The sequence below is a fragment of the Balaenoptera ricei genome, chromosome 16 (genome assembly GCF_028023285.1).
Source record: "Balaenoptera ricei isolate mBalRic1 chromosome 16, mBalRic1.hap2, whole genome shotgun sequence".
NCBI lineage: Eukaryota > Metazoa > Chordata > Mammalia > Artiodactyla > Balaenopteridae > Balaenoptera > Balaenoptera ricei.
Window position 1 is genome coordinate 25,414,193 of NC_082654.1, and position 24,570 is coordinate 25,438,762.

Consider the following 24,570-nt stretch of genomic DNA (forward strand, 5'->3'; position numbering starts at 1 on the left):
CCATCTTGTTAGAGATCTTCAACTTCCAGGACTATAGTTTTTAAACACAAAGTAAGCAAGTATGCCAGAAGGTGACACACACAACTCTTTGGATATAAAGAATCCCATTTCTTTAGCTAGGCCTTTGGGTTTCTTAGAGCCATACACATAATCTGGGGAGTGAAGAAAGAACTGAACCTGCAGGTCCCAAAAAATGGGGACTGCAGAATGATTCCAAATAAATGGGGAACTAGAGCTGCCACCAACAGTTCCCAACATGGAATCTGGGGATCTGGGGACAAACCCCACAGGGGTTTCTTTTGGTTTTCCAGGTACCCACTTAGCAATAGCCTTTAGCTGCACAAAACAAGACAAACACCTTAATGTATTAGCAGTAAGTAAGAGATGTTACTGTGTCCTGGCCAGAAGATGGCCCTGTGCACACCCCACCAATTCCCATGGAACCTTGGATTGGGGAAAGGATTGGACCAGCAAACCCCAAAGAGTGGGGACTGTAGTCTAATTCCACACCTATGGAGAGCTCCAGCTGTCCGCAGCACCTCCCAACATGAAACCTGGAGAAGGATTCCAAACAAACAGAGAACTGCAGACCAAACTATCAGCAGTGTCCAATGTGGAATCCAGGGACAGAGCTAAGGGCTGGGTTTTCCCAATTCTGGGAATTGTGGTCTGAAAAGTTAGGGGCTGGGCTGTAGGCAGAAGCATCCGCCAGCTCAGTTGGGCTCTGGGTAGAATCATCTACAAGCTCAAGCTGACCTGTCCTGTAGAGGAAAGTCAATTAGATTGGGAGCTTGAATGCAAAAAAAGCAGAGCTAACCACAGAGAAACTCGCCAACCTCCCTCAGAAACAGTGAGAAAGGCAGTGAACTCAAAATTGTTCACGGGGTACCATGCCTGAATGTTCTGAAAGCCATCGGAAGTTCACTTTGGATCCCACTACTGCCACCAATCTGTTAAAAAACAAAATTTGACCAAGTAAATTTGAAGGTCTAATTGGCTTTGTTCAAGGATTCATGAATCAGTCAGTATCCTGTCCAATAAATAGAAGGGCTCTCCAAGGGGTTGTACAAAATGGCAGGTTTTTAGGCAGAAGGAGGGTTGGGCAAGGATGTTAATAGCAAAAGACAAGAAAGAATTGTTTCAGGCCAGGTCATCATTTTGTGGGGGAAGGGAACAGCAGGGGTCTTATTATGCAGATCACCTCACTAAGTGCTGATCAGGAAATTTCGGATTGTCTACTTAAAGGTTCCATTCCTGGGAGAGGTTGGAATTGCAATTAAGTCTTGCTTTGCTCTTCTGGGGGCAAATGACTCCATTTGGACTTGTTATTTCTGGCTTTTAACAAAACCAGTAGTATTTTGTTACAGCAGCCCTAGCAGACTAATACATTTAAGGCCTATCTTCCTCCACTAGACTCTGAACTCCATAAGGACTGAGAATATGTCTATATTTCACCACCAAATTCTCAGTTCAATGTCTGGCTCCAAGCAGGAGGCAATAAGCCAATATATCTTTGTTTAATTCATGAGTTAATGAATAAGTGAATAAATGAGGCAGGGTTATGTTCATTTCAGGCTGAAAGCTCTCCCTCTTCCAGATTCTTCAATGCTCTGTGAGATTAACAGCAGACATGTTGAGTAAATATTTATTTAGGGAAGGCAGGAACATCCCAGAAAACAAGAACCCCATAAGTGTCACATTCTAGACCATTGAAAGAGTCTGAAATGAGTGACTTCAATGCAGAAATATTGGGAGCTTAGGAGTGAGAATCCCACAAGGGGTGCTTAGTGGTCTGCTACCCTCCCATGCAGTGTGAGTACCCGCAATAGCACAGTGTAGACATGCATGGGCACTATGCTGCAGGAATCCCTCAGCTCCCCTCCAGGATCTTGGAATAATGCCTCAGAACAGGGAATCCAAACCTGGCATTGGGTCCCAAGAAGATGCTATGGTTCCAAAGAACCACCTGCGTGCGTTCTAGGGTCAGACTTCCCATATTCCCAACACCAGGAGTCTCAAATTAGTCTTTTTTGGGGGGGAGCTGTGGAGGGATGTGGACCATATTTAAAGTCTTTATTGAATTTGTTACAATATTGTTTCTGTTTTATGTTTTGTTCTTTTGGCCCAGAGGCATGTGGAATCTTAGCTCCCCAACCAGGGATCGAACCTGCACCCCCTGCATTGGAAGGTGAAGTCTTAACCACTGGACTGCCAGGGAAGTCCCTCAAGTTAGTGTTCAGGGGTCCCAGAAAGCCAGATGCTATCCAGGTGCTCATGAGAACTTTCTAGATTGGTGCAAATTGGCCCTCTTAGAAAAGTCTAATGGCCCCATGAAATGTACCTGGAGTTACAGGGCCTCTGGGAGTCCACATATGTCTTTGCCTGCGTAGAGACTACGTGGGTGCTGAATTGAGGGGCGAGAACTTCCTTAACCCTCCCCAACAGTATCTCTCTCCATTACTAGGTGGCTAAATGCCTAAAATCCTGTCACTCACATCACTCCTTAGACGCAGCATTACTATACCTGGTTACTTTAAAAAAATGAACCCTATGCCACCAATTGCTCTATATTTTCAATCATTAACATCTTACTCTGAATTAGTTCACCCACTGTTTCCTCCAGGTGAGATTGACCTGGGTTGGGTCAGAATGGGGGAAAGAGGGAAAAGGTATATATAGGGGAAACAGGTCTTGAATATAAATCCTGTCAACTTCACAGTTTTTCTAGGGCTCAGGCTCAGACCTTGACCACAGGCCCCTACATGCCTGGCTACACCATGAGTCATGCACATGGTGATTTTGACTATTCCCATGGCAGCGAGCGAGGGGAATACCAGGTTGTGGCAGCTCTCTGGCTGTAGAAGGTAAGGAGGAGCAATAAGATGTCGATGTCGTTTCCTTTATTCTGAACAGTTGCTCCCTTTTCCCCATGGCCCATAAATGATTGATCCACCTAAACTGGAGAAGGTTTCTGCCTCCTGTAAAGTTTGATCCTGGAGGCGGATATTTTTTAATCCGGCAAGTGTCAGATAATTGGAAGGGTGGAGTCACACTGTAAACCCTGACACACCTTTGTCAGGACTTGTTTGGAAGCAAAGAACTGAAAGAAACAAGGGCAAGAGAAGAAGTGAACATTTTTGAAAGATCACTCAGCTCTAACACACCTTGGCTGGGTCTGGATAAAAAAAAGTGGGAACAGCAAACGTCTAGAAGAAAACGTCAGGGGAAGAAGGAGAGAGGGGGCATTTACTCAAAGTTGTTTCTGATTCCTTCAACACCTCAAACTAGGTAAGTAATAGGAATTTGACTGTTTTCTCTTCTTGTGAGATTTTAATTTGAGGTTTGCCACTGAGAACTTCAATGTTTGTCAGAGAATCTGAGATGACATTATTTAGTTTCTAGTGTTATGCTTGAAGTGATTAATTGATCATAAATGATTACTTTGGCTTATGTGTTCTATTTTTAGGGTAGGTCTTTTAAAGGAACAACAAGAAAGTTTTGTCAGTGAAGAAAAAGGCCAGTTAAGATAAAGTGAGCGCCAGTGGCCAGATTTCTTTGGTATTGTTTTCAGTATTGTAAAAAGACTTGTGTTAAATTGTTTTATTTAGAATATGATGAGTTTATAACTCCTTCTCTCTCAATCAGTTTCTCTCTCCCCACCCTCCTCTACTTCCCCTCTCTCCCCTTGACAGCAGAGGGCAGCTCAGAGGTGAAGTTAAAGTGTAGGTGAGTTGGGGCTTCTAGAAGCAGCCCCTGAGAACTAAGAACCAAAGTGCTGCCCAGGTGTCTGTGCTGGCAGGTTCTGATAAAGCTCAAGGGGCTGGGTGGACACTGCTGTATATCACACTTGACAATTACTGCCCCGAATCTAAAGTAAAGTGGATTATCTGAAATGATATAATTAATCCAGGAACTTCCTGAAGGCAAACTTGGAACAAGAAAAAAAAAAATCTGTCTTACTTTTACTGGCCAATTTGGGCCAAAAGAAATTCATTTTGGGGTGAGAATTACCAGTTTAGGTATCTCACTGGACCACATTAACTGGTAACTGACAAATTACCACTTTACTTTTTGAAGTGTAGGCAAAGCCTCTGGCACCTCACTTCTTTTGAGAAGCAGTCAATTAGTAGCCTTAAGAGTTGGATTTGTTCTGTTCATAAAATGTAGTGAGTGAGGTTTTTTAAAGAAATTTATTTGGAAAGGAGAATTGTTTCTTCTTACACCCACATGCTTTCTCTTAGAGCTAAGCCACAGATCAAAGTCGGAACTAAACTAAAGCACATGTCCAGCCCCCCATGGAGCCCTTCCGAGAATCAGAGGGGGCTTGCTTTATTCTCAGCCCCTTCAAAACGCTCACACAAATCTGATCAGAGTTTACATGGGGGCAGTTAAAGCAAGGAGTCCTGCTTCAAGCTTGGATAGAAACCCAGATTGGTGAAACCCATTTGACCTAAGGACTAACCACATTCTTAAATTATGCCTGACCAAAAGAAGTTTGCATCTGTCTGGTTTGGCTTATTTGCCATTGTTAGCGGAGGCAGGATTTAACCAAACATGGCTCGAAACAAGCGGCATGATCACAAAGCCAGGGCCCAAGCCCGCTCACCCCTGGGTTATGAAAACGGAGGATGCCAAATGCAGCAAGCTGGAGACCCGTTGCTGGGGAGGCATGGGGGTGGGGCGGCGTGGAGACAGAAGCCTCTGAAACAGTTAACTCTAGGGCATGGGTATTCATACCCCCTGCAAACTGCTTGCCCCTCCTCTGTTAACAGAGCAATAGCTAGTGGGTGGTTTTCCCACACTTTGATTATTTCGTTGTTGCTTTGTTTTACAATGTAAAGTATGCAGAGATTGGAAAGTAGAAAAACACTTAGCTTCTCTATTCCCTTCTTTGTGTCAAAGACCAAGTGTTTCATGAGTTGTTATAATAAGAAGGTCAGTGAGATGGTTTTCTGTTGGTATCAGCGGTTTGTGCCTAGGTTACACCCCATCCTCAATGGAATAGTTTTAGGTGGATGTGACATCATTTAAATGAAGGGGAAAGGAAAAAACCTCATAAAAGTAGAAAAATGATTTTGAATTGTGTTTTCTTACATAAGAAAATGACACAGGATCATTTTTACATCTTCAAAAGAACATTAAGTATGAAATAGCCACAAAGCAGCCCCTTAGAACTACGGATGGAAATTAACATAATTTTGGAATTAAGAACTTGAATAACCTGCTTATCCTCGGTTCTAGTTAAGTGGCTCAAACATCCAAGAAGTTTAAAATTATGCTACTTGACTGTGCTTCCATTAAGTAGTGCTTTTGGAGGAAGGTGTACGGATGAGCACCGCTGGAAGAGGCAGGCTCAGACACGTGCCTGGGCATGTAACTTTCTTTTCCCTTAAGTTACACTTTTTAAAACTATCGGCACTTAAAATATTTGAAAAGGAAGTCCTGTGGGAAAACTATAGGCCCCATGGGATGATCCCTGTCCAGATTTGTGCCTCAACCCATCATTTTCCTTTGATAACTCACAGAAAGCTTCCTCCTACCTTTGGTTTAAAGGAATCCACCTCCCAAAACATCTCTGCCATTTCAGACTATCAATCTGGGAAAGAGCTTTGGCCAAGTCAGCAGAGCTCCGTCCTGTGTATTTCAGGCCCAAGAAATCATTGTGTTAAGGCCATGGGATGCAGCCATTTAGGGGCTGCAGGCTGAGAGAGAGGCAAGAACCAATCTTACCTGCACCCACCTAGGGGGCCTTCTATCCCAGAGCACCAGTCAGTGAAGAGCCCCCAGGCCCTGGAGGGGGGCATCTGATTTCTTAGCAGGCTGTCTCCTCACGCCTTCTGGAAGTTAGGGAACTCTTGGCTTTTTGCTGCAGATCTTAAGGCTTCATCATTGGGACCTAAGAAAAAGATGGGGGATACCTAGAAATGTCTGTTATATCTCTGGGTACAGAAAGAGCAAGAAAACACTTGCCAGTTTTGCTGCCTAGACGCTGAGACTCTTAAATGGAGTGGAGCTGTCTGCCTTGATGGCTACAAGTGGAAACAACCCAGCCAAACCCAAATTTATAGCTGCCGGCAGCAACTTTCATTAAAGGATCATAGTAAGCAATAACTTGTGGGAAGTTAAAGTTTCCACGGATTGTTATAAACAGTTCCTTTCAGGATAAGATTGCATATCAATTCAGGTGCCATCCTAGGTGGCTCCCCACCAGCAGCCAGGGGCATTTGAACGTTTGATCTCCAAAATACCTCCTGTTTCACAGCTAATGACCAATGGGGGGGGGGGGGAAGGAGAGGGATTTCAGAGGTACCAAAGGCAATTAATGCTTAAACAAAGGATTTCAGAGAGCATGTCAGGTTGTAGGTAGGTTGGTGTGACATAAGTCATACAGGTAATAGCTGGAATGCAGACAGTCACAGGCTAGGTTTGGCCCTCTAATGAGGCTGGACTCCATTGTTAAATTGCTTATGGAGCCCCTGCTCTTTGGCTCTGGGAAACATACCTGCAAAGAACTGTGTCTTCTCAGATGCAGCCAGGAGTTTTTCCACGATGCCTCATTCCTTGCTGCATTTAAAAAACTCTGACGAGCAAAAAGTTGGCACATTCAGTCAGGCCCTGATGCTAAGTGAGTAGATCTTGGTGAATTTCCCTGGGTAGTTGACCAGTTGGTCTTGTGCGGTCTTGATTTTCAGTGGGAAAGTCACCCAGGGCTGCACTTGGACTTCTGTCGGCCCTAGATAATTTTGCCTTTGTGGATGTCCTGCCTCCAGGAAAAAAACAAGCAATGACAACAACAACAACAAAAAAACAAAAAAACCTGCATTGAAAGAATATAATCCAGGTTGGATTGTGTTCATTTTTCCTTTCAATTATAAAAAGAAGTTCAAACATTTTTGTGGGTCCCTGAAAGTGTGACGGGGCTAGGCATTGTGCCCATTGCACCTAATTGATAAGTAGACCCTAAGGTCACCAGGCAGGAGAAAAAGACTAAAAGCGTTCAAGAAAGGGTTGTCCTGGGCAGAAGTAGCTTGCTCCAGAATTCTAGAATCCAATTTGAACTGCATCCAAAAAATAAACTAGGAGGAAGGGAAGGTTGGGGGGCTGGGAGGAAACCACAGGGAAAGCCAGATTTCAAGTCCCTGCAGAGCCTGAGACTGGGAACTACAGCCAAACGCACCCAGTTGGTCAGGGATCCTTGCCATGGTCTCCTGTGTGTTCAAGCCTGAATCACGCTCCTCCCCCACCCCCCCAGCCCGGCCCCACCCCTTAAGTCAGCCTTGCCTCATCTCATCCAGGCTTCAGGACACAGCAGACAAGATCTCAATGATTCTTCTACCCAGAACACAGAGTAAGAGTGAAGGGAGAACATAGATGACATGTACAAATATTTTCCTATGTATTTCAATAGATTTTACACTGATTTTCTTCATGTTTTCACTACTTGTGTCTGTAAATAAGCATAGTAGGGCTGGTGTGTTACAAAGAGAAAGTTTCATGTTGTAAGAAGTGTAAAGTTCCACACAAGTATGACCATTATGATTTTTATCCTGATTTGAATCCATCAAACATCATTCTCACATCTGAACTCTAAATAATGAAGCATGAATGTCTTGTATTCGTAAAGCTCCATATAGAGCACTGAACATTATGGGATACATCAAAATGAATTAGTTGAAAGTACCATGTGCTTTGACAGATTTCCTTCAGCTATGTGTTACTTGGGCAAAAAGCAGACGTTTTATAGTCAGGGCACCAGATCTTCTATGTAAGACCTTTAACATTCAGCAGGGGGCAGCCTGCTCAATTAGACCTTAAAAAGAAACAGATTCCAATACAAAGGAATAGAATCCAAGGTGGAACTATTAAATTACTCTCTCACTGATACAAGAAGTGGGAATTACTCATTAAAAAATATACACATGAAAGAATTATGCTTCAAATTCTAGGAATCAAGTTTTGAATTCAAGTTTGAATTCTAGGAATCAAATCACTATTATTCAACATAGTTTTGGAAGTCCTAGCCATGGCAATCAGAGAAGACAAAGAAATAAAAGGAATCCAAATCGGAAAAGAAGAAGTAAAGCTGTCACTGTTTGCAGATGACATGATACTATACATAGAGAATCCTAAAGATGCCACCAGAAAACTACTAGAGCTAACCAATGAATTTGGTAAAGTTGCAGGGTACAAAATTAATGCACAGAAATCTCTTGCATTCCTATACACTAATGATGAAAAATCTGAAAGAAATTAAGGAAACACTGCCATTTACCACTGCAACAAAAAAAATAAAATACCTAGGAATAAACCTACCTAAGGAGACAAAAGACCTGTATGCAGAAAACTATAAGACACTGATGAAAGAAATTAAAGCTGATACAAATAGATGGAGAGATATACCATGTTCTTGGATTGGAAGAATCAATATTGTGAAAACGACTATACTACCCAAAGCAATCTACAGATTCAATGCAATCCTTATCAAATTACCAATGGCATTTTTTACGGGACTAGAACAAAAAAATCTTAAAATTTGTATGGAGACACAAAAGACCCCGAATAGCCAAAGCAGTCTTGAGGGAAAAAAACGGAGTTGGAGGAATCAGACTCCCTGACTTCAGACTATACTACAAAGCTACAATAATCAAGACAATATGGTACTGGCACAAAAACAGAAATATAGATCAATGGAACAGGATAGAAAGCCCAGAGAAAAACCCACGCACCTATGGTCAACTAATCTATGACAAAGGAGGCAAGGATATACAATGGAGAAAAGACAGTCTCTTCAATAAGTGGTGCTGGGAAAACTGGACAGCTACATGTAAAAGAATGAAATTAGAACACTCCCTAACACCATACACAAAAATAAACTCAAAATGGATTAGAGACCTAAATGTAAGACTGGGCACTATAGAACTCTTAGAGGAAAACATAGGAAGAACACTCTTTGACATAAATCACAGCAAGATATTTTTTGATCCACCTCCTACAGTAATGGAAATAAAAACAAAAATAAACAAATGGGACCTAATGAAACTTAAAAGCTTTTGCACAGCAAAGGAAACTACAAAGAAGACGAAAAGACAGCCCTCAGAATGGGAGAAAATATTTGCAAACGAATCAACGGGCAAAGGATTAATCTCCAAAATATATAAACAGCTCATGCAGCTCAATATTAAAAAAACAAATAACCCAATCCAAAAATGGGCAGAAGACCTAAATAGACATTTCTCCAAAGAAGATATACAGATGGCCAAGAAGCACATGAAAAGCTGCTCAACATCACTAATTATTAGAGAAATGCAAATCAAAACTACAATGAGGTATCACCTCACACCAGTTAGAATGGGCATCATCAGAACATCTACAAACAACAAATGCTGGAGAGGTTGTGGAGAAAAGGGAACCCTCTTGCACTGTTGGTGGGAATGTAAATTGAGACAGCCACTATGGAGAACAGTATGGAGGTTCCTTAAGAAACTAAAAATAGAAGTACCATATGACCCAGCAATCCCACTACTGGGCATATACCCAGAGAAAACCATAATTCAAAAAGACACATGCACCCCAATGTGCATTGCAGCACTATTTACAATAGCCAGGTCATGGAAGCAACCTAAATGCCCATCAACAGACGAATGGATAAAGAAGGTGTGGTACATATATACAATGGAATATTACTCAGCCATAAAAAGGAATGAAATTGGGTCATTTGTAGAGAGATGGATGGATCTAGAGACTGTCATAAAGAGTGAAGTAAGACAGAAAGAGAAAAACAAATATCGTATATTAATGCGTATATGTGGAACCTAGAAAGTGGTACAGATGAACCAGTTTGCAGAGCAGAAATTGAGACACAGAAGTAGAGAAAAAATGTACGGACACCAAGTGGGGAAAGCGGCAGGGGTGGGGGGTGGTGGTGGGATGTATTGGGCGATTGGGATTGACATGTATACACTGATGTGTATAAAATGGATGACTAATAAGAACCTGCTGTATAAATAAATTATTTAAATTTAAAAAAAAACAGAGGTTATGAATTTTTTATTGTTGTGGCTGGATTATGGGAACAGGGATATTCATTGTCCTATTCTCCCTGTTTGTATATATTTTCCATTATAAAAAGTTAAATAAAGTTGAACGCAACTTAAATCTTTATCAGTGGGGAATGAGGTAAATTATGGTGTCTCCATTCAATTAAAAAAAAAAAATCCCAATACAACGGAGTAGAATCCAAGGTGGAACTATTAAATTACTCTCTCACTGATACAGGAAGTGGGAATGACTCTTGTTAAAAAATATACACACGAAAGAATTATGCTTTGAATTCTAGGAATCAAGTTTTGGTTCTCAGCTTGAATAGTAGGGACCTATACTTATGAAAAGTGATGGTCATAGACATGGTTTTTCATGGTTTCTGGCTTTTTCCGTAGGTGGCGATGGTATGGATGTAACCAAGAAGAACAAACGAGATGGCACTGAAGTCACTGAAAGAAGTAAGAGCATGATATGTGTCATTATAAAAGTAAAAAAATTTTTGGAAAGAGTAAATAATTTATTCCTAATTCTACCACAACTACTGTATCTTTTTTTCTATTTCTTATGTTTTTGTTTTTAGTTTTTTTCTTAGCTTTTTCTTTTTGCTTTTTTTTCCCACTGTATCATTTTAAATGTTTTCCTAAATAGACTATTTCTTCCTATAAGAAGTCTTTTGTTGATTTTTTTAACACACTTGTAATCAAAATGTGTTCTGCTTTTTCTTCAAGGATGAAAACCACCATTTCTATGTTACCGTTTTTATGACCAGCATTTTTAATGGTTTCATAATATCCTGTTGAATGAATTTGCAACAGCTTATTTAACCGTGTTCTTTTTTAGGGATACAGGGCAACAGAAATCCAAAAGAATAATATCCCCATTATTGCAGGGACAAAGTTGGAATCACACTGGTGTCACAGTTGCAGCCTACACTGAAAACTGAAAACAGACACATTTCTTTTGTGAAACTGCCCAACTAATAAACTCAGAGACATTTAAAATATCCCCTTAGCAGCTCTAACTCTTTCATTTATCCTGTGACTTTCATATATTGCCAATAAAAAATTCTGGCTCCACAGACTTGGAACTTTAGCTTAAGAAAGAATTTATTTTTATGTGTGATAGAATCCCAAAGGTCCACACAATGAGAGGTTTAGTGAAAGCTCAAGGACTATTATTCAAATCAAGCTGCCATTTTAGTCTGAAAAACCATTTCCTTTTATGCATGGAATGCTGCTTCCGCTCCATTCATAACCCCATGTTGCTGCTAAGACAACCAAACTAATAGGAACACGCAGGGTGAAGAAGGAAAGGGTGAGGGGTGGGCGCAGTAAGACCGGTGTGGGATGCAGCAGTTGCCAGCAGCACAAAGTGATGCCCCACCATCTTCCTCATCCTTTTCTCCTTTCACCAACCATATGTGCATACACAACACGCGTATGAATATGCTTGGGCGTGTGCATGAGAAGGGTGCTTTTAGAAACCAGCGACCTTAGCTAGATAGGTGCTCCTTGATGTCCAACCCAGAGGGAGGTAGTAGTTGGTGATGGTCACAGTTAGAGCACCGAACTGGCCCAGTTATGGTTTCGGGAATCTACTCACCTCCCCATGCTGCTGTAGAGGAGAGAGTGATTCAGGAAGGCAAGAGGTCTTTCTTCTAATTGGTGTTTTTAAAAAACACCAGAAGCTTTTGTGACCTCTGTAGACTCACCATCACTTGGAGTCTTCTCAATTTCGGGAGGCAAAGGGACTGGTTCTTCAGGTCTGTCTTGGATGTTCATTTGTCCAAGCACCAAATGTGACTTACCGACCCCCTTCCTTCCTATACCTCCTCACACTCAGGGGTGGCCCTGAAGATTTTAGAATGAATTATGATGTCCTAGAGACACCCCCAAATTCATAAAGAGGTTCAAGGTAATTATTCGCATCACAGTGTTATCAGCCAGGATGACATGCTGGCCTCAGCTGGACTGGGTGACCATTTAGAAGGGACAGTGCAGAGAAAGAGAGTGACTTGAGGGCCTGACCCTCCTTCAAAGGCAAATCCAGGCCTGGACTAGATATAATTGTTATATGAGAGACATTAATGCAAGACAACTCATTGTTCAAATCAGTGGGTAACTACTTTTGGTACCAAAGGGATATAAACCTATTTTCCAGGTACATTAAGCCCTATTGTTATTGCACCTATTTGCTTTTACAGTGGGTGAGATCAAATACTTTAAAGCACAAGTGTATAAAAGTCTATATTGAACCTAATTTAATGTGCCGAACCTATGAATGATGTGAGACCTTGCCAAAGTACAGAGATTTCAGTACATTACTTAAGATCTCATCTTTTCTTTGTCTTTTTCTAGTTATCACGGAAATGATAACTACAAGACTTACGTCCTTACCACCAAGTAAGTGACCATCTTGAGAGCTTTCTTCTCAGTAAGGCCTGTGTGAAGGGCTCCACATGTAACCTTTTCGATGGGTACTCACTCTCCCATTGAGCAAGTCCAATATATCTGAAATCTTTGTTTTTAAACAGCTGTATTGAAATTACCTTATATCCCACAAAATCCACCAGTTCAAAGTGTATAATTCAATGGTTGTTAGTTTATGTACAGAGTCATGCAGCCCCTTTGCAACAATCTAATTTTAGAACATTTCCATCACTCAGAAAAAACCTCCACGGCCATTAGCAGTCACTCCCATTCCCATTCCCTTCTCCCCAGCCCCTGAAAACCACAAATCTACTTTCTGTCTCTATACGTTTGCCTGATCTAGACACTAAAATTTCAGAAATCTTATCCAGCCTGGACCTGGGGTGGGAGGAGGGAACCACAGCCAGGCTTCTGTGTGAATCCACTTTTTTCTCGGAAGGTTGTTAGGGTTAGTGGATTCTATAATGGAGATCTGAGCCCTCAAACTAGCCCTGTACCTCTCGGGAAGCCTGGCTCAGTGTGGGGAGTGGGGAGATCCTTCCATCCACACACGAGGTTGGAGCATGATGGGATGCCAGGTGAAACACCAGCAACCCAGAGCTCTCACTCATCCCTCCAACACTTCCAGTGGCTGCCATGTCCAGGGTACCGACCAGGCATTCCAAAAAAGCAAGCCCAACCCAGGCCTTGGCCTCAAGGCGTCTTCATCACTTGCTGACTTTTCAAATATTTAAATTTTCCTAATCAGCAACCTGCTATGCTCCACCCAGGGAACTTTCTTTGTAAATTGGGTAGAATATTTGCTCTTGACATTTGTATCAAAAACAAACAAACCGAGAGCATGGCAGCATGTATCGTGCAGTGCAGGTGGGAAAGGGGCCCCAAACCAAGAGCCTCGTGGGTGAGAAGCCAGGGAAGGCTTCCGAGGGGCAGGGAACGAGGAAACCCTCTGTCCTGACTCCACTTGTAAATTGTCACCTGCTCCTCCTTTCCGCAGAAGGGGGCACCAGCAACGGCTACGCTAAAACAGGCTCTCTTGGTGGAGGGAGCCGGCAGGAGAAACAGAGCCTGATGCATGGCAGCAGCGGCTACATAAACTCAAGTAAGTGCCTGCTGGTGCGAGGGCTGGGGGAAGGGCAGATGGACAGGGAGAGAGGGAGTCCTGCACGGAGGGAGACCATTACCACTGTTTGTCACCCATTCCAAATACCCCAAAGAGCTGTGTAAAGGACACACATCCCCCCAAAGGTGAGACTTTTGAATTATCCACATTTGAAGCCTGCTTAAAATGAAATCAGTTATCATTCTGTCCCCCAGTATAAATAACAATAATTAATTAAGAAGGCTTCCTGGGGAGTTGACTCCTTTCCCACTGAATTACTCTCTTTAAGCCATCTCTTTTAGAAAAGGGTGTGCATGTCTGAGGGTTTACAATTTGAATTAACAACAACAAAAGAAACTTAATGATTGAGTTACTGTGCTAAGGAAATCTGGTGACGTGTGAACCCATACTTTGTGCGTTTCCACTGGGCAAGCATCCAACACAGGCCCAGTTGTTCCCAAAGAAACATTCTTTCATGGTAGCTTTCAAACTGAAACAAAACAAAGCAGGGAAAACACACACACACACACACACACACTACCTCTGAAGCCATTTTTAAAATCTTGGAATGACACTAAAGAAAAGACCCAAGACAGGCAAACAGCTGGGCTGACCAAGTGCAGCACCTGCCCTTACCTCTCGAGGAATACTTCCACGTGGGGCTGTATTCTGGTCTACCCAGCAGTGCGCTACGATTGCAGGCCAGGTCCCCAAGAAACATCCCGCTTCTCCATTTCCGTGCACTTTGGCCACAGACATAAAGGACCTCCCTACCTTCCAGTAGCAATAATTCCATCTCCCATTTCTGAGCAGCCGCGGGAATGCTGAGGTGGATCCTTTCGACGTGCTCTCCTGAAGTCCTCTAGCCCCTCCATAGGGCCCTCCTTTATTAGGAGCAGTCTGCGTGCACTTAGTGTAACCGTATGTCAATCTGTGTAGTGCTCTGAGGGTCTGTGCTTTTTCCCCTCTTGTAGGTGGGAGCACACGAGGCAACGCCTCTACCTCCAGTTACAGGAGGGCCTCTGGTGAGTTGGCCTCCACTCTGCCCAACTCACCAGGCTCGACCTTTGAGAGAAAAACTCACGTCACCCGCCATGGAACATACGAAGGTACCGGTCCCACAGACTTTGAGAGAGAACTACTCTCTTCCCTCAGTAACTTCTCTCATCCTTTGAAGACTGAAGCCTCGGCCACCTGTCTTCACCTGGGCCTTCCCACCTTTCTTTCCACTCTTGTTTCGGTTCTTTTATGGACTCAGGTTAGCTGGGGATTTTGTTGATTTATCCACCCCTCATTTATTCATTTATCCATTTAGTCACTTTTTCAACTGGTATTTTATCAGTTATCTACCAGGCGTTTAATGCCGTGCAGAATGCCTTGATGGATGCTTAAATGAATCAGACCTGGATCTTGTCTTCAAAGGGCCTAGAATCTAATAGACAAGTTAAGATGACAGATAAAAAAAACTATAATGTAAAGTAGAAGGGGATTATCATTTCCAGATGGGTCTTCAGGGGAGATGCTATGTGGGAGGTGGCATGTGAGCTGGGCCTTCATGATGTGTAAGACTTTTACCCGATGGAGAGCTTTTACCCGAGCAGCAGCACGGCGAAGACAGGAGCCCAGGGCTCAGGTAGCAAGCAGCAGTGGTACTTGTGTGAAGAGAGAGGGAAAGACTCCGATTCGGTGCTAGGCCAAGATGTTTGGGCTTTATTCTGCACACAATGAGGAGCCACAGAGATTTCTGAGCAAAAGCGTCCATTATATCTGTGGTCCCGGACTGGAACTCTGGTTGCCATGCTCAGGACGAATAGGGCGGGAAGAGGCTGAACACGGTGACAAGTTAGGAGGTGATCAGTAGCCCGGGGAGGGGAACCTTGGCCGGGACTGCGGTGGTAGCAATGGGAGCGGACAGGAGGACCTGGAGTGAAAGGTGTTGCAGAGCTGGAATTGATAGGTTTGTCAATTATTCAATTTTGGGGGGAAGGGAGAAAAAAGAGTCAGTGATTCCACTGAGATTTCAGACACAGGTGGTTGGGTTCATTGTGGTGCCAACGACTGAAGCAGGGAAGCCAGGTGGAGGCCTCCCAGTGGATGAGTTCAGTTATTTTGTCCTAAAGTAGAGCTGCTGGCACAGCTTTCTGGTGGGGGTACCAAGCAGGCAGTGGGACACATAGGACTTGAACTAAGGGAAGAAGTCAAGGCAGGACATCCAGTTTGGGGTTATTCACAAAGAGTTGTTAGTAAAGGTTGGAAAACTGAAGGAGTTGGCCAAGGAAAGAGTTTAAAAGCAGAAGGGAGCATAGAAAGATAAAGTTGGGGGAAGATGGAGAAAGAAGAGCCCAATCACAGAAAGGAGGAGGAGTCAATGGCGATGCCATTGAAGTCACAGAGAGAGAGAGAGAGAGGAAGCTCATGATCAAGAAGGAGAAGGCGAGAGGAAGACATCTGGGTCCTGCTCCTAAGGTTACTGGAGTTCCTGGTGATCTGCAGAAGCAGTTTTAGTGGAAAATAGACAAGCCAGGCGGCAAATGGGTCTAAGAGTGAATGGATATGGGTACCAATGATGGAGAAGCAAGATTAAGGATGGGTAACCCAGTAAATGATTTTGACCCACGGCTGCCAGGGGTAGGGAGAGCCCCAAATCTAGGCCAGGTGGATGGGGTCACCACAGTGCTTCCTGCTGCTCTGCCGGCACGTGGGCTTGTCTCTTCATTTAACAAGGCCCACATCTGGAACGAGCTGCATGGAGTCAGAGAACCCCTGGTGCTGACAGCACGTTCATTTGATCAGAGCCGGGTCCCTGGCGTCAGCACTGCATAGGGCAAATGCAGTCGAGGACGTGAAAACAAAAAGGAAACGAAAACTTCCTGCTCTCCTTTGCTCAAACCTTGCCTCCCACCAAAGTAGATCAGTGACCAGAAGGAAGTGCCACAAGCACATCCACGGGGCGAATCATGTTTAAATCTGGCGCTGAACATCCAGGCTGCAGAGGTTCAGAAAGGACCCACTCTCTCGGAAGCTGTTTGGGCTTAAGGGGCCATTTGTACTAAGTGTTTCGTCCTCTCTCCAGGGAGCTCCAGCGGCAACTCTTCCCCTGAATACCCGCGGAAGGAATTCGGTATGTCCTATCCTTCTTTTCTGAAGAAATGGTCAAACATGCCTGGCGGGGATGGAGGGGAACATCATGAGTTAACATGATGAGCTAAGTGGATTCTTCTAGAGGAGTTTGACCTCTGCTGACCTCTTTTCCCTGCTCTTTATCCTCAAGCATCTCAAGCATCTCAAGGGGACTGTCAGCCACACTAGTTTGCTGTCATAAGTCTTTGCTTGTGAAATGGCAAGTTATTCATACAAGGCTCAGGCTTGGACAGATAAGCCCTCAGGCCAGGCAACAGTCATAGGATTTTTCCTTCCACAGGACCCACAGAGACCTCCCTGCACGGGGAAGCAGGGCTTAGAATGCGCAAATGTCAAAATCCCAGCACCTCCTCCAAAGCAGTCTCAAAGGGACACATTTTAACCAAATGAAACCCTAGGCTGTATCTTCACATGACCTTAAATCTTTAGTCCACATTCTTGGGTTCTCACTGTGCATATGAATTTATGATATGATCATTGATTTTACAGTGATTATAATTTCATTTATTTATTTGCATACAGTGGGAAAACGAAGGCAGCCTCTAACAAAAGACCTGGAAAGGGAAAGACCTGGCAGTCTTTTGATACATTTGATCAGTGTGGTCAGCCAGTCCAAATGGATCATGCTCCCAAACAATTTCCTTAGTTAACACTAAGTGTGAGCCAACTTCACATTCATTTGCCAACTGAACACCCTAAATGCACTGAGGCTTACAAAACTTTCTCTGCCCTTTGGCTATGTGGGCGTCGTTTATTAAGCACCCACCATACATTAAGGCTTCTATCTGGATATAAATGCACTATGAAAACAACTTCCTCCTCCCACCCAGATAGGTCTTCCTCCACGTCACAGATATTCAGCATGCCACCTCTTATATATGCCTAATATTACTTTCTTTTGTTTCTCAGCGTCTTCTTCAACCAGAGGACGGAGCCAAACACGAGGTGAGCTCTATTGCTGGATTCAGTTCAGTTCATTCAACCAGTATTTTCTGAGCTGCTAACGTGTGTCCAGCTGTGAGCCAGGAAATGTGAGGTGTAAAGAATGAATAAGCCATGGCTTCTACCCTCAAGGAGCCTGCAGCATCTGGGCACCTTCCGCTGGCTCCAAGAGGGTGGGAAGTGTAGATTTTGACAGCGACCTAGCAAGTACATGGAGTGGTTTGCGTTGCTGTGGATTGTCTGAAGGTGCTGGCGTCACATCTGGTTTCGCACCTAGTCTCCTGGGTGACTTTAACAAGATGTGCTGTAATTGCCTTTATGCAGCAAAAATGAGCACAAGCCCTTCTTTCTCATTGTTCCAGGGGACAAAGGGCTCCATGAGAGTTTTGCACTCTCCACAACTGCCTGTAGATAAGGCCCTAGGAGGGAATGTGTCCTGGAGAAAGCTGCCCTTGATATATCCGATGAGGGTGGCAAGGAGCGTGTGAGGGCTGTATTGAAGGCAGAATTCTTCACAGGCCCTGGGAGTTCTCAATGACCAGTCTAAACTTCCCAGGGGCCTGGTTGTATCGGTAACTGGAAAGTTAGGCACATACCGACCACCTACAACTTTAGGCTGATAGTCCGATAGATGCCCATACTCCACCTGAAGCTAATAATGTTAAATCACCCACTTTCTGCCCTAAAGAGGCCAGAATGGCTAAGGAAACACTACAGGCTTTAGAATTGTCTTGCTATTGCTTGAGAAACCCTGGAGGCAGGAGAGCGGCTTGGTTCTGGCAATGCGGAGTGGGCCCTGTGAAAGGGGCTGGTCATTGCCGATTGTGATGGAGTCTCGGGGCTCAGCCTGGCGTTTCTGCTCCAGGCGCCTGGGAGGTTAGCTGTGGGCAGGCTGGGGGGTGGGGAGAAGACACCTCTTTCTAAGCACTCTTTCTGGACACACCTAGCTTTTCTGTTCCCAGGACACAGATTGCAGAGCAGCCCAAAGATAATCTGCCGCTCAGAGCTCAGTGTCAGGCACTGTGAGCCAAGCTCCTTCATTCACAGCTTCTCCATCTCTCCCCTGTACAGAGAGCGAGATCCGAGTTCGACTGCAGAGTGCATCACCGTCTACCCGATGTAAGTGCTCAGGTCTTGGGAAGGATCAAGGAATCCAGGGCTACTGCTGTGTGTGTGCGCACGTGCGCGTGTGTGTGTGCAGTCACTCCATCATAAGTGACAGGTCTAAGGCCTTCTGTGACGGGAACTCCGGGCTGGGTGCAGGGGGTGAGGAGCTGAGTCAGTCATGGTCCCTGATGCTTCACAGTTCACAGCCTAAGGGGAAACAATAAACCTACCGTGACAGCTCAGGGAGCTGAGGGAGTGGGGGCCAGAGCAGTCTTCCCGGGTTAGTCAGTCACTTGAAGGGAGACTGAAGGGTGGGTCAGGTAGACTCAGCGAGATGAGAGGGCAGAGACACGGGAGGAAGGTTCGGTGCAGCTGAAGGAAAAGGAGCAGGAGGGGATGCAGTGGGGCTGGTGAAGCTTAGAGAAGGCTCAGAAGTAGAGTGTGAGAGTTTGAACTTGATCTCGAATGTCAAGGATTTCCCAGTCTCTGTCTGTTGACTGTGTTGGACTCCTGTTGTTTGCCATTTTGAAATGAGCCCAAATGGGCAAGAGCCAAGTACGAAGACTAGGAGGAGAAAGATCTGGGTCGAGTGGCTCAGCATTCAGAGACTGGGACTTGCCCAAAGAGCTCAGGGCCTGGGCTTGACTCCAGGCCTGACGCTGTCTCACCTGAGTCCTTCCAGGCTCGGGGTGCTGAGCACAAAGGATGGAGCTCTCGGGAGAGGGGCTGCCTGGGCAGTCCTCCAGCCATGTTGTCTGAAGATGTCCTGTGCGTTGCCCTGGCACGACGCCTCCCTTCTCTCTGTTTGCCACCTCAGGAGGCACGGGGTGCTCACTCTGCTGAATCACCTCGCTACAGATTATATCAGCCAGAGGGTCTTGAAATTAACCCACAGGAAAGCAGTGTAATATTTAAGACTTATGGGCCACAAATTCCTTTTGACACGACAGAGCATACAAGGTCAGGGGCCCAACGCCTGAGGCATCCTGTACCTGGGATGAGACCGCTGTTGAAGCATTTGTTTCAAGGGGTCTGGTGCTCCAGCTGTCCTGGGCGTAAATGTTCCAGGATGACAGTGTCTTCCAGCCACGGAATCTTCCCTGTGGTGTCTGATGAGGTCTAATTAGGAAATATGTACTGAGAACTTTGACCTCCTTGTAGAGGCACTGTATTTATGCGGCCACTAATATTACAAAATGCCAGGTTAATCAGTGCTATGAATTGACAAAAGGCAAAAATTATAAGGCTAACCAAAAATGTCCCGGCGGGTGAAGTGGATGCTTCGTCCTCCCTAGTATTCAGAGTGCCGCGAATGTTCCTCCCACTGCAGTTGGACTCAGGAAGGAATCCTGGGCCTGATGAAAAAGTGGAGGATTCCTTTACAGGGACGGAATTGGATGACGTCAAGCGTTTGCTCAAGGGAAGCCGATCAGCAAGCGTGAGCCCCACCCGGAATTCCTCTAACACACTCCCCATCCCCAAGAAAGGCACCGTGGAGACCAAAGTGGTGACAGCGAGCTCCCAGTCAGGTAAGCCCCACAGCCCCGAGCTGCTGTGGAAGGAAGGGAACAAGGCGGCAGATGTGTCCGGGCAGGCCTTTCAGGCTGTGGCAGAGACTTCACAAAACCCTGAGCATTGCTCTTCCTGCAGCGTGAAAATGTGGGCTGCACCCTTCTCACCCCCGTCTGGTCAACCATTCTATGTGCTGGCTGTAGTCCGGCTCTAGATCCTAGAGACTCTCTCCCAGGAGATTCTTGACGTGTCCTGGGAATATGTTGGCCAGGTTCCCTGAATGAAGACTATTGGGGAAAGTTGTAGTGTTTTCTATCATTCACTCATTCATCCAATGAACATTTATTATATGCCAAGCACCGGGCACTGAGGAAAGGAAATGAGCAAGATAGACACGGCCATTGCCCTCATGTATGTGAGGGCCTCTGGGGGAAGTCAAGCAGGATGAGTGTAGTTCAGCATTCATATATCACGTGCCTACCAAGGGCAAGGTCTCTGGGGGGAGATGAGGAAAGAAGCCAGTTCTGCTATGAGGTGAAGCTTTCCTCTCGTTCACTACTGAAGAAAAACCATCTTGAGATAGTGATCTTGTGTTTTTCAACATAAAACCAAAACCTCAGGGTACTTTGTGACCTGAGTGGCTAACTCCCTCTCAGATAAGAAATAGGCAGAATTGACTTCAGACTTGAAGAAGCACCCATAGCCCCTCTTGGGGACAGAGTGCCCCTTGGGTCTGGTTGGCACATGGGAATGTTTAAGGAGGGTTCAACCAGAGAAGGCTGCCACCCGTGCAGCGTGGCCTTGGGACCGAGGGCTTCCCTACCTGTGCTGCTGTCTGCCTGGAATTCTACTGTAAGGGAGTCACGGGTCCACGGCATCTTTGAAGGTGGAGTCAGCAACAGAGGGAGAGAGAGACCGTTGGTGGGGACAATGCACCGGGAGGTGGCGAAGGGGGCTTAGCAGGAGAAATGGGTGGACCGCAGAGCAAAATTTACCTACCTCAGATTTCACCAAGAGCCAACAAGAATTTCCAACCCAAGAGATCAGGTTTTCACCAGCTCTGAGATTTCAAACAGAAGTGAGATGACCAACTGCCCCAGTTCACCCCAGACTGAGGGGGTTGCCAGGGCATGGGATCTTCAGGGCTAAAACCAGGAAAGTCCTGGCAAACCAAGCCCACTGGTTCCCCCAGTACAGAGGGGGTCTGTCTCTCATTGGGGTGTGGTCGGGCATGTCTGTTTCCAGTGTCCGGCACCTATGACACAACCATCCTGGACGCCAACCTTCCCTCCCACATGTGGTCCTCCACACTGCCGGCAGGGTCCTCCATGGGCACCTATCACAACAACGTCACAGCCCAGAGCTCATCCCTCCTCAACACCAACGCCTATTCTGCAGGATCAGGTACGTGGCTTGCAGTGCTCATGCCCTCCCAGTCCTAAACCCTCCACACCTTACGATGGAGCTGAATGACCCCTCCAGCATTTGCCATCCCCAAGGCTTCCTAGAGGGGCTTTCTGTGGCCAAGCATCCCAAGATTTTTCCACTGGAACTTCAATTCAATTCAACTTCTGTGGCATTTCCTCCGGTGGGTCCCCTATGGAAAGGACTACATGGTACAGTGTATCAAAAAAAAAAAAAAAAAATGTAATGGGAAAGAACATGAAAACAAATGTTAGGAACCTAGTTTCACTCCATGTGGATTAACTGTGTGACCTTAAGAGGTCATTTAACTTCTCTGGGCTTAAAGTGCCTTCTCTGTAAAATGGTCACTAACAAGAGGGTCTTGGCTGGAATTGATGTCCACTCAAACCCCACCAACCTGTGACCGCCCATTGGCTGTTATGACCCAAGGCACACCACAGGCTAATGGTTGGTTCCGTGCTGCAAAGCAAGAGCCCAGGTTTTTCCTAAAAACAGAAATGTAACACAGTGCAATGCTGGCATTTCTTCCGGTGCTTCTTTGCCCCTGTTCTGTGTGGACGTCCTCTCACCAGCCTTCCTCTTCCCCCGCAGTCTTTGGAGTTCCAAATAACATGGCCTCCTGCTCCCCAACTCTGCAGCCTGGAACCAGCACCAGCTCCTCAGGTCAGTGCTTGCCAGCTTGAAAAAAATAGGGATGCTCTTGCCTAGTGAGGAAAATGGAGTGGTTTGTAGGGAGGATGTTCTTCCTGACCAAGAGTTCGAGGAATTCCTCCACGCCCATGGCAACGTGGAATCAGCAGCCAAGGAGCTGCGTCAGAAGGCACAGAGCCTGCCCTCCATAGGAGACACGGCTCAGTCCCCGAGAGGGAAAGGGCTAAGGGGGAGGGCGCCGGAGACCACACTTACATGCTTATTCTGCTCTGGTCCCCTTACTTAATGGGAGAGGTGGAGAGATGGAAATAAAGGGGCCAAGTGAGGCAGAGCTCAGGACATTTTCAGGTGGAAAGCATTGTTAATTCAGAAAGAGCTTAACTTCACATCTTTTTATAAATATCGCAGTTCCTTGGGGGCTCAATAATGTTACTGCTTAACGTCCAAGGCAAACATATGATCATTTTAAGGAAGTATGTATTCACTCTAGTTCCACATACATCGTAATAGCCTATATGTAAATAAGTTATCCGCCCACATCTTTTGTTAAAGCAATCTGCCTCCTCTCTGTGATATCATGACTAATGAATACGGTGATGTGGGCCTTCCTTATTTCCTTGGCTGGTATTCTTGGCTTCTGATTTTAACACCTCCAATTGACTAGAGTCCCACAAGCCCAGAAGACACCAGGTTCATGCTTTGTTCCTCCTGCCTTTGCTATTCAATCAATACTTTGCAAAGTCCTGACTGAGGAGGGCAGGCTGGTGTTGGATCCATGATCTTGTGCCCCAAACTCTAGACAGGATGGAATAAGAGAAGCTGTTACCTGGGGAGGAATGAGCTTCTGCACATTGTTAAAAACAAATAACCAGCCTTTGAAATCATAATGGGGATGAGGGGAGTTTTGTGTGTTTGAGCCAAGAAAAGAAAGGAGGAAAACTAGGGTCCTGCTTAGTCAGTGCTTCTTAGCCTCCATTGTTTCTGTATCCACAGTTCCCACACTGTGCACCAAGGTACCCAAGGGTCCTGCAGGGAAGGGAACCCCTGGGATATTTTAAAATTCTGAGGCATACAACAACAGACCCTATGCGAACTACCGCTATTAAGTTTTGTGGCCCTAACTGCTCAATAAATGGAGCTTAGTAACTTTTGCCTGGGGTAGGGAGGTGGGGTATTAAAAAATTGCCGTGTCAGTGAGAGTGTGGGAACTGAGAATGTCTGGGATCTCTGTCATATGCAAAGGCATTACTTGTGAAAGTGGTTTGGGGGGCTCCTGGGGCTGGCTGCCTTAACCTGGGGGGCCTCATCTATGTACCTGCACTCACCTGTCCTCAATTCCTCTCACAGTGTTTGGCATGCAGAACAATCTGGCCCCCAGTTCACCCGCCCTGTCCCATGGCATGGCCACCACCTCCACAGGTCCGTAACTGGGGTTTGGAGCCTAGGGACTGGGAAATAACGCCTCTTTGCAGCTATAACTCACAATAGCCCTAATTCCAATTGGAATTAGAGGGGCCAAAATGTCCCTAAAAATCAATTGACCTTTCCCACCAAAGAAACAACCCTCCACACCTCGACCCAGAGATGCCAACCTCAATCATGTGCTGGCTCAGACATGAGTGGGAGCCTGTGCTGGGGGTGTCTCCTATATATCCCCATGTCTCACTGCTGTCCTTGACAGCCCACTGTCACTGCAAATCAATCATCTGGCTGACTTTATAGTGCACCTGGGTGGGGGGGTGGTGGACAGAAAAGGTGCGAGCCTCAGCCTTTGCACTCAACTTGCTTACTGTTAAGTTGGAGTAGAAAGTCTAATACACATGAAACATCTGGGGGATCCTGTTAGCATGAATCAAGCTGCGCAGAGCAGGTGTTAGCTGAAGGAATTCAGAAGGGAAGGAGATGTGGGAAGGTCTGGGAGGACTTCACGGGGGAGGTGGACTTTGGAATGGTCCTCCAAGGATGGGGATTATATCACAGAAGTTTTCACCTAAACTCACTGTTGCCCCCAAGGCGAGAGAGAGTTGATTCCATTATTCATTATTATTCTGTTCATTATTATCAGGTTGGCCAAAAGTTCATCTGGGATGCTACCGAATACCCGAACGAACTTTTTGGCCAACCCAATATCTTCCTCTCACCTGGGGAGGATGCCTGTCTGCCAGGGTGGGTCAGACTGCTTCCACCCAGCGTGGAGCTGCCCTTCTATGCTGGCTCTGC

General features: G+C 45.4%; 1 protein-coding gene across 3 annotated transcripts in view; it reads left to right on the forward strand.

The window, feature by feature from the left end:
• Positions 1-2,926: 2,926 nt before the first annotated feature.
• The window catches only part of COL17A1 (collagen type XVII alpha 1 chain), a 50,916-nt gene continuing 29,272 nt past the window's right edge, over positions 2,927-24,570 (forward strand). For 2 of the 3 annotated variants that reach the window (XM_059899862.1, XM_059899864.1), the window contains exons 1-12: positions 2,927-3,288; positions 10,437-10,499; positions 12,399-12,443; positions 13,468-13,572; positions 14,547-14,681; positions 16,646-16,693; positions 17,623-17,658; positions 18,727-18,774; positions 20,148-20,291; positions 21,520-21,678; positions 22,291-22,362; positions 23,698-23,769. In XM_059899862.1, the coding sequence (XP_059755845.1) occupies positions 10,448-10,499; positions 12,399-12,443; positions 13,468-13,572; positions 14,547-14,681; positions 16,646-16,693; positions 17,623-17,658; positions 18,727-18,774; positions 20,148-20,291; positions 21,520-21,678; positions 22,291-22,362; positions 23,698-23,769 (916 nt within the window). In that variant the 5' untranslated portion in view covers positions 2,927-3,288; positions 10,437-10,447. The remainder of the gene's footprint in view (positions 3,289-10,436; positions 10,500-12,398; positions 12,444-13,467; positions 13,573-14,546; positions 14,682-16,645; positions 16,694-17,622; positions 17,659-18,726; positions 18,775-20,147; positions 20,292-21,519; positions 21,679-22,290; positions 22,363-23,697; positions 23,770-24,570) is intronic. The other variant, XM_059899863.1, reaches the window with a different exon arrangement.